This window comes from Dipodomys spectabilis, unplaced genomic scaffold (genome assembly GCF_019054845.1).
Source record: "Dipodomys spectabilis isolate Male_0828 unplaced genomic scaffold, ASM1905484v1 ptg000108l, whole genome shotgun sequence".
In the NCBI taxonomy this organism is placed as follows: domain Eukaryota; kingdom Metazoa; phylum Chordata; class Mammalia; order Rodentia; family Heteromyidae; genus Dipodomys; species Dipodomys spectabilis.
In genome coordinates, this window is record NW_024870785.1 from 4,207,483 (window position 1) to 4,216,568 (window position 9,086).

Here is a 9,086-nt window from a genome sequence, read left to right on the forward strand (position 1 = left end):
CCTGAAAATGCAGCTGGTAGAATTTCGATGGAAGCATAATCCATGTAAACTCTATTTTAGTTGATATTTTGTAAAATGCACTTTTTGTGTGTGTCGATCCTGGTTTCCCAGATCTGTATTTCAGTGTTTACAAGGGAGGGCCACCTTTCCTCACTTCCCTTTTGACAGAGATTAGAAGTACTTCTTTAAGAAAAAAGTAAATTTGAGAAATTGTATTGATCTAGAAAAGGATGATTTCTTATGTGTCCTGTCTTTTTTTTGGGGGGGGGCATGTAAACGTAGGGACATTCACCGTTCTTATTTCAGGAGTCCTCACCATTACCTTTGTAGTTGCTCACTGAGAGCAAAAAGAGAAGGTGGAAGTTGAAATTGACTTTTTTTTTTGGTCAGTTGTGGGCCTTGAACTCTGGACTCTGTCCCTGTGCTCTTCAGGTCAAGGTGAGCGCTCTACTGCTTGAGCCACAGCATCACTTCCAGTTTTCTAGTGGTTTATTGGAGATAAGAGTCTCACAGACTTTCCTGCCTGGGCTGGCTTTGAACCGTGATCCTCAAATCTCAGCCTCCTGAGTAGCTAGGATTACAGGCGTGAGCCACCAACACCTGGCAAAATCCAATCTCTCTCTCTTTGTGTGAGTGTGGGTGTGGGTGTGGGTTGTGGGGCTTGAACTCGGCTTGGGCACTGTCCCTGGGCTCTTCAGCTCAAGGTGTTTGAGCCACAGCACCACTTCCTGAAATTTGACTTCTTGATGCCTGCCAGCCACTGGCTGAAGGCCTTGGGCTCCCTGCCTCCCACCCCCATCAGGGTTCTGAGCAGGAGCTTAGCTCCCAAGTGGGTGCTTGGAAAATGCTACATCGTCACCTTGGGGTTCTGGTGGGCAAGCTGAGCGGCAGTGTTCTGTGACTGGCTGGGCCCCTGCGTCAGGCCAGCCCAAAGCTTTGGTGTGGGGCCCAGTGAAGCTGGGGAGCTCCTGGGCGGCGGCACACAGCTGCCCAGCCCTGGAGATGTTTCCATAGAGGTCACTACTGGCCTGAGCCCCACTGTGTACCCACAGGAGTCCCTGAAGATAGGTGGTCAGCTGTCACACAGGACCTGGTCAAGATGAGCCTGCCCGAGGGCGCCCCGAGTTAGACTGCCTCCCTGCTGGCAGAGCAGGTGGCCAAAACTGTCAAAAACAAGGGACGCAGCGGACAACCCTACGCCCAGAAATCCTCCATCAGACAGGTCCTGGTAGCTGGAGGTGTGTACGGAGGTGCAGGTCGTCCACACGCAGCCGTTGGGAGCTGATGGCCGGGAGCTTCCCCCTTATTTTCCCAGTTCACTGTGCTGCTCACGCTTCTGTGGTGGCCGGGGTGCTGGTGACCCCTGGCCTGTCCTGAGGCCTGCCTGCCTGCCTCCCATCCATGCGGGTGGGGCTCCGTTCATCCCTCGAGGATGATGACTACACATGAAGGTTTTCGGGGCCGGGAAGGGGGCTCCGTAGAGCGCTTGCCTCGCACGCACGAAGCCCTGGGTGGGTTCCATTCCGCAGAAAAGCCCTGAAGTGGCGGGAGGCTCAGGGACAGCGCCCGGGCCCTGAGTTCAAGCCCCAGGGCTGGCAAGGAAGAAGTGAGCGTCTTAGACCATGCCAGCAGCCGCACCGGCTTCCCGGGCCCGGGCTGCGGGGCGGTGGGAGACGCCGAGCCCGCCCGGCAGGCACCTGCCCGCGCCCGGGCTGCGCCTCCGCGCGCGTGGATGCCCGGCCCGCGGCTCGCTGGCTTCCCGGGCCCGGCCCGGCCTCCCGCCCGCCGGGGGGCGGCTCCCTCCGCGGGGTCACGGCGGCGGAGCCCCGGGCCAGCGGCGCGGGCGGGCGCGGGCTCGCCGGGGACGGAGCGGCCGGGGCGGGCGCGCGGCAGCCGGAGGCGGCTTTTGTCCGCGGCCGGGCGGCGCGGGCGGGGGTCCGCGGCCGGGGCGCCCGCCCCTCTCCCCGCCCCCCGGCGTGGGCCCGCCCCGCGCCCGTGTCGAGGCGGGCCGGGGCTGGGGAGCGGGGCGGGCGGGACATCCGGCCCGGGGCCCCGGCCGCGCCCGCCGCCGCCAGGCCCGCCCCGCCGTCCTCGCGACCCCCTCCCGGGACTCCGCGGCTCCCCGCCTTCCCTCGCGGCCCGGCCCAGCGCCATGTTCCCCCCGCCCGCTGGCCCCGCTGGCCGCCCCGGACGGCGCCGAGCCCCCGGGCCGGGCGGCGCGGCGGGCTCGGGGCCGGGCGGCGGCGGCCCCGCCGCCCCTGCTGCTGCCGTCCATGCTGATGTTCGCGGTGATCGTGGCGTCCAGCGGGCTGCTGCTGATGATCGAGCGCGGCATCCTGGCGGAGATGAAGCCGCCTCCCCTGCACCCGCCGGGCCGCCGCGGGGCGCCGGGCCCGGGGGACGGGGACGGGGAGCTGCGGGTGCGGCGCGACGTCCGCAACCGGACGCTGCGGGCGGTGTGCGGGCAGCCGGGCATGCCGCGGGACCCCTGGGACCTGCCGGCCGGGCCGCGGCGCACGCTGCTCCGCCACGTCCTGGTGAGCGATCGCTACCGCTTCCTGTACTGCTACGTGCCCAAGGTGGCCTGCTCCAACTGGAAGCGCGTGCTGAAGGTGCTGGCGGGCGCGCTGGGCAGCGTGGACGCGCGCCTCAAGATGGACCACCGCGCCGACCTGGTGTTCCTGGCCGACCTGCGGCCCGACCAGATCCGCCACCGCCTGCGCCACTACTTCAAGTTCCTGTTCGTGCGCGACCCCGCCGAGCGCCTGCTGTCCGCCTACCGCAACAAGTTCGGCGAGATCCCCGAGTACCAGCGCCGCTACGGGGCGGAGATCGTGCGCCGCTACCGGCCGGGCGCCGGGCCCGACCCCGCGGGCGACGACGTCACCTTCCCCGAGTTCCTGCGCTACCTGGCGGACGAGGACCCCGAGCGCATGAACGAGCACTGGATGCCCGTCTACCACCTGTGCCAGCCCTGCGCCGTGCGCTACGACTTCGTGGGCTCCTACGAGCGCCTGGAGGCCGACGCCAACCACGTGCTGGAGCGCGTGCGGGCGCCGCCCCACGTGCGCTTCCCCGCGCGCCAGGCCTGGTACCGGCCCGCCAGCCCCGAGAGCCTGCACTACCACCTGTGCAGCGCCCCGCGCGCCCTGCTGCACGACGTGCTGCCCAAGTACATCCTGGACTTCTCGCTCTTCGCCTACCCGCTGCCCAATGTCACCCGGGAGGCCTGCCGCCAGTGACCACCACGGCTGGGGTTGGGGAGTGGGGGGCGGGGGGGGGCTGGGGCTTCTCCAAGGTCTCCAGAGAGCTAGATGACAGGCATCGCCCCCCGCCAGAGTTCCTTGTCCAGAGAGCGGAGGGTCGTGCCCACAGTGGACAAGATGGGGACAGGGGCACCGGCTGTGCCTCAGTGGGAGGAAGGGGGGGTGTCTCTTGGTGGGGTCCTGCGATCTTGGCTCCCTTGGACCCTTAGTTGGTTAGCGAGGTATTCATCCATCTCATCCAAAAACACAGGCTTCAGGCCTCCTGCTGCAGGACTTGAGTCATCCGATCCAGCTTGCTTGGTGGCACCAGCCTGGAGTCCTGCCTGGGGCTCGGGGACCTGTGGTCTGGGACCCCTCATGTATGCACCCCAGGTGCCTCAGGACAAGGGTGAATGTTCAGACCAGGCCAGTGCCTTCTAAGTCTCTGCTGTGCTTTTCTGCTCTACACTCCAAAGTGCCTCCACTTGCTACTTTTCCATTTTTTCCTAGGAAAGGAAAATGGAAGCTGAGCAGGGCCCTGGGCCTAGTTTGCTCCAGGAACCAGCCCAGCAGGAATCCAAAGACCCTCGGGGCCCAGCCTCTCCCTAGAGCTTGGGAGTCTCTTGCCCAGAGCCTCCTTCCTTCCCCTGCAAGACCAGACCACTGTGACTGTGGCTCTTCTCCTCAGCTATCACTTTGCTATTGCATTTATTTAAAGTTTATACTTTCTGATAGGATCCTGGGGAGGGCTGTTTTTCTCCTCTAATAGCTGAAGTTTTAATAAAGCTGTTTTGTATATGAGTGAGCTCTCTGTGATTCCCTCCGCTGAGCTGCAGTGAGCCCAGCAAGTGTGTCTCCCGCCTGTGGGTCAGCACCACACCTTCCGCTCTGCAGGGGCTTCTGATAGTTTGCAGAATGTTTCCAGCTCCTGGAGCGGACCCTACAGAAGGGAGTGGAGAACATGATCCTCTCTTCCTCTTGGGCAAGAATGCTTCCTTTCTTTTCCTTTTCTTTTCTTTTTGAGATGGAGTTTTCCTGTGTTACCTACATGGACTAGAACAGTTGGGATTACAGAAGCACGCCGTCACACCCAACTCAGAAATACATACTTTCTCAGCTGCCCTCAAGCCCCAATCTTCCAGATCTCTGGCTCCCTAGTAGCCAGGATTATAAGAATGGGCTCCTGCAACCAGCCTTCTTAGCTCCAAACTATTTCTCTCCCTCTCTCTTCCCACACCCTTTTGGGTCGGTCATGGGACTTGAACTCTGGGCCTGGGCTAGTGCACTTGAGCCACAGCACCACTTCTGGTTTTCTGGTGGTTTATTGGAGATGAGTCTCGTGGAGGGGGCTGGGAAGGTGGCTCAGTGGTAGAGTGCTTGCCTCACATGCATGAGGCCCTGGGTTCCATTCCTCAGCACCACATAAACAGAAAAGGCTGGAAGTGGTATTGTGGCTCAAGTGGTAGAGCGCTAGTCTTGAGCTGAAGAGCTCAGGGACAGCGCCCAGGCCCAGAGTTCAAGCCCCACAAGGGACAAAAAAAAAATTCTCATGGACTCTCCTGCATGGGCTGGATTTGAACCACTATCCTCAGCTCTTGGCCTCCTGAGTAGCTAGGATTATAGGGCTGAGCCACTGGCACCCTGCCAGACTATTTCTTGAGTGAGGAAGCCCCCACCGTATTTTCAGATAAAAAAGGGGTCAGTATACAAGGGAAGTTCATTTCCTGGAACTGAGGATTAACAAGGAAAGGGCTGCTAACAGGTTAGTTTTTTCTAGGAGCTTCCTGGCACTCAGAAGCCATCACTCACAGAGTTGGGCCTATGTTGTATCTACCACTTAATCCAAGAAAGAGCCCAGTGCCCGCCTGAGGGCTCATCCGTCCTGTCTTACAGGTGGCTATTCTAGCTCAGAGAAGGAAGTAACAGGGCTGGGAAGGTGGCTCAGTGGTAGAGTGCTTGCCTAGCATGCATGAAACCCTGGGTTTGATTCCTCAGCACCACACACACAGAAAAGGCCGGAAGTGGCGCTGTCGCTCGAGTGGTAGAGTGCTAGCCTTGAGCAAAAGAAGCTCAGGGACAGCGTCCAGGCCCTGAGTTCGGTCCCCAGGACTGTAGGGGGGAGAAAATTTTTTTTTTCTTTTTTGTTGGTCGTGGGGCTTGAACTCTGGGCCTGGGCGCTGTCCCTCAGCTCTTCAGCTCAAGGCGAGCGCTCTACCACTTGGGCCACAGCACCACTTCCGGTTTTCTGGTGGTTTATTGGAGATCGGAGTCTCACAGTCTCTCCTGCCCGGGCTGGCTTTGAACCTCGATCCTCAGATCTCAGCCTCCTGAGTAGCTAGGATTACAGGCGTGAGCCACCAGCGCCCGGCGGGGGGAGAAAATTTTAAAAAAAGAGTCCCATGGACTTTCCTGCCTGGATTGGCTTCCAACTGCAGGTCCTCCGATCACAGATCTCAGCCTCCCTAAGATTACAGGTGTGAGCCACCAGCACCCGGTGGGAGAGCAGGTTCTGCAAGGCCCTTGGCGTGGTAGAGAGGACTGCTCAGGGAAGGAGACACCCTATCTAACCTGCTCTTGGCAGTGAGCCCTGGCCTCTCATGCCAGCCCTGTCTGACTCCTTCAGGTCACTAGAAATTGAATTTTTATCTCCCCACCCCTTCTAGAACTCTGAAGGAAGTGATGTATCGTATCACACACACACACACACACACACACACACATCCCACGTCACACACTGTTGAGAGTGTAACCATTCTCTGGGTACAGTCATTGAATTCTATCTTGTTGCCTAGCAACCTAACGACATTTCAGCCCTTTCCAGCCAAAGGGTAGGTGGAGGGGGCAGGCACGTGACTGGCTGGGGCCTTCTCGATCTGGAGGTTTCCATATGGCCGGTAGCCTAAACAGCAAAGGTTTTTACATTCTGGGGTCTCCTCCTCATGGGGGGATGGGCGCGTGTAGAAGCGGACCCTTTAGGGCCCTTCCTTCTTTTTTTTTGTTTTTTGTTGGTCATGGGGCTTGAACTCAGGGCGTGGGTGCTGTCCCTGAACTTTCTTGCTGAAGGCTAGTGCTCTACCACTTGGAGCCTCAGCCCCACTTCCAGTTTTTAGGTGGTTAATTGGAGGTAAGAGTCTCATGGCCTTTCCTGTCCACACTGGCTTCCATCCATGATCCTCTGATCTCAGGCTCCAGTAGCTAGGAATACAAGTGTGGGCTACCAGTGCCCAGCCGGCCCTTCTTTCTGGTCTGGGAGCCACACTTGGAATGAGGGCTCTTCCCAGGTGACGAAAACACCCCCTGTGGTAAGTGGAGGGTAAGAAGGGCAGATCCAAAACCTCACCTCTCCAGAAGGGAGATGCACCTCCCAGTGGTGGGGGAGGGCGTGGAAGTTCAGAGGCCCCCCACATATATACACACACAGCAGCCCGTGTGCTGACTGGGGCCTCAGCCCTGAGCTGCTGTGGAAGTTCTTTATCCAAAAGGCAGAGAAGCGCCAGGGCGCCGGTGGCTCACGCCTGTAATCCTAGCTACTCAGGAGGCTGAGATCTGAGGATTGCAGTTCAAAGCCAGCTTGGGCAGGAAAAGCCATGAAATTCTTATCTTCAGTTAACCACTAGAAACCCAAAGTGACTCTGTGGCTCAAGCGGTAGATTGCTCGCCTTGAGCTGAAGAGCGCAGGGACAGCGCCCAGGCCCAGAGTTCAGGCCCCATGATCAACAACAGCAACAAAAAAAAGGCAGAGAAGCTATTGTTTTATGTATTTATTTTTATTTTTGGGTCCGGTTGTGGGGCTTGAACTCTGGGCCTGGGCGCTGTCCCTCAGCTCTTCAGCTCAAGGCTAGCGCTCTACCACTTGAGCCACAGCGCCACTTCCGGCTTTTTTCTTTTTGCTTATGTGGTGCTGAGGAATCGAACCCAGGGCCTCAGGCATGCAAGGCAAGCGCTCTACCGCTGAGCCACCTTCCCACCCCCCAGCTATTGTTTAATCTGTTTAGTATTTATTTATTTCTGCCAAGCTGAGCAACAAAGGGCTTTGTGCTTGGTAAGCAGGTGTTCTATTAGCAAATTCATGATTCTGCCAGATGTGAATACATGTGTGCATCACTACTATATCCACTTCCTAGACTTCTCTCTCTTTTTTTTTTGGCCAGTCCTGGTGTTTGAACTCAGGGTCTGGGCGCTGTCCTTGAGCTTCTTTTGCTCTACCACTTTGAGTCACAGCGCCACTTCCAGCTTTTTCTGTGTATGTGGTACTGAGGAATCAAACCCGGGGCTTCACACATGCTAGGCGAGCGCTCTACCGCTAAGCCACATCCCCAGCCCTCCAGAGGGTTTCTTTGCTAAATGTCGATTGGTTCCCAACCCCTGCCTTAATTCCTTCGGAAAATGCAGCTGGTGGGAAGTTCTGAATGTCGGGAGAAGGTGTTTGGTGAACAACTGTGAGCTCCTGCGCTCACACTGCTGACTAACCAAAAAAATAAATAATAACGGAAGCAAATAAAGGGTTGGGGCTTTGCTCCAGCAGGGCCTAGCAAAGAGAAGGCGCTGAAATGAGAAGACCCTGCAGCAGCCTGGGAGAATCAGAACCCCAGCGGGTCTCCCCTACTTTCCTTCAGGCCCAAACAGGCTTCCGGAAGCCTCCACGCACCTGGAGGGCTACAGCATTTGCATTCCCAGGTAGAGGGACTGGCACCCCCTGTGAGGGGGTTTTGTCATTGAAATTGGTCACTTTTCCTGCATCCTGTCCGGGCCGGGCCTTTCTGTTTGTGTGTGGCCATCCCAGGCTGGAGGTCTGCCCCAGCCCCCGCCCCTTCCCCGTGGTTCTTCTGGAAACCGACTCTTCCCCCATACCCAGGTTGGCCCAAGCTACACCTTATTCTCCTGCAGAGATGGGTCTATACCCGCCCCCCTCCTCCTCCAAAGCTCTATCAAGGTTTAAGCTGGGTGTTGGTGGCTCACTGCTGTAATCCTAACTACTCAGGAGGCTGAGATCTGAAGCTCATTGTTCAAAGCCAGCCCAGGCAGCTTCTGGCTTTTCTGAGCAGTTTATTGGAGGTAAGAGTTTCACAGACTTTTCTGCTCCAGCTAGCTTCAAACTGTGATCCTCAGATCTCAGTCTCCTGAATGGCTAGGATTAGGACTCTCTGAGACTCTAACCTCCAGACCACCAGAACTGCCACTGTGACTCAAAGTGGTAGGATGCTAGCCTTGAGCAGAAGAGCTCCAGGACAGCTTCCAGGCTCTGAGTTCAAGCCCCATAACTGATAAAGAAAAACTGCGTGTATTTAATCAACACACACTAAACCTTTATGTATGTAGGAAGAACGCTTCAGGTCAACTCTTAGCACATTTCAAGCACACAATATGTTAAGATTAACTACAGCTGCATGTCAGAGACAGTCCAGCTGTGGCAGGAAGCAGGTGATTTCAGCCAGCTGGACTTGTGTCTTTTCCTTCCTTCCTTCCTTCCTTCTTTCCTTCCTTCCTTCCTTCCTTCCTTCCTTCCTTCCTTCCTTCCTTCCTTCCTTCCTTCCTTCCTTCCTTCCTTCTTTCCTTCCTTCCTTCCTTCCTTCCTTTCCTTCCTTCCTTCCTTCCTTTCCTTCCTTCTTTTCTTTCTTAGTTGTGGGGCTTGAACTCTGGGTCTGGGTGCTGTCCCTCAGCTCTTCAGCTCAAGGCAAGTGCTCTACCATTTGAGTCACAGCACCTCTTCCGCTTTTCTGGTGGTTTATTGGAGATAAGAGTCTCACAGACTTTCCTGCCAGGGCTGGCTTTGAACCATGATCCTCAGATCTCAGCCTCCTGAGTACCTAGGATGACAGGCGTGAGCTACTGGTGCCCAGC

At 57.5% G+C, this 9,086-nt stretch overlaps 1 protein-coding gene across 1 annotated transcript; it reads left to right on the forward strand.

The window, feature by feature from the left end:
• Nucleotides 1-1,622: 1,622 nt before the first annotated feature.
• Chst14 (carbohydrate sulfotransferase 14) lies at nucleotides 1,623-4,046 on the forward strand. Its single transcript, XM_042687586.1, has one exon. It carries the CDS (start codon nucleotides 1,623-1,625, stop codon nucleotides 3,240-3,242), a length of 1,620 nt encoding a protein of 539 aa, XP_042543520.1. The 3' UTR covers nucleotides 3,243-4,046.
• Nucleotides 4,047-9,086: the final 5,040 nt, after the last annotated feature.

Excerpts from the sequence above, each read along its gene's own strand:
- Chst14 (XM_042687586.1), top strand. The coding sequence starts at position 1,623 with ATGCCAGCAGCCGCACCGGCTTCCCGGGCCCGGGCTGCGGGGCGGTGG.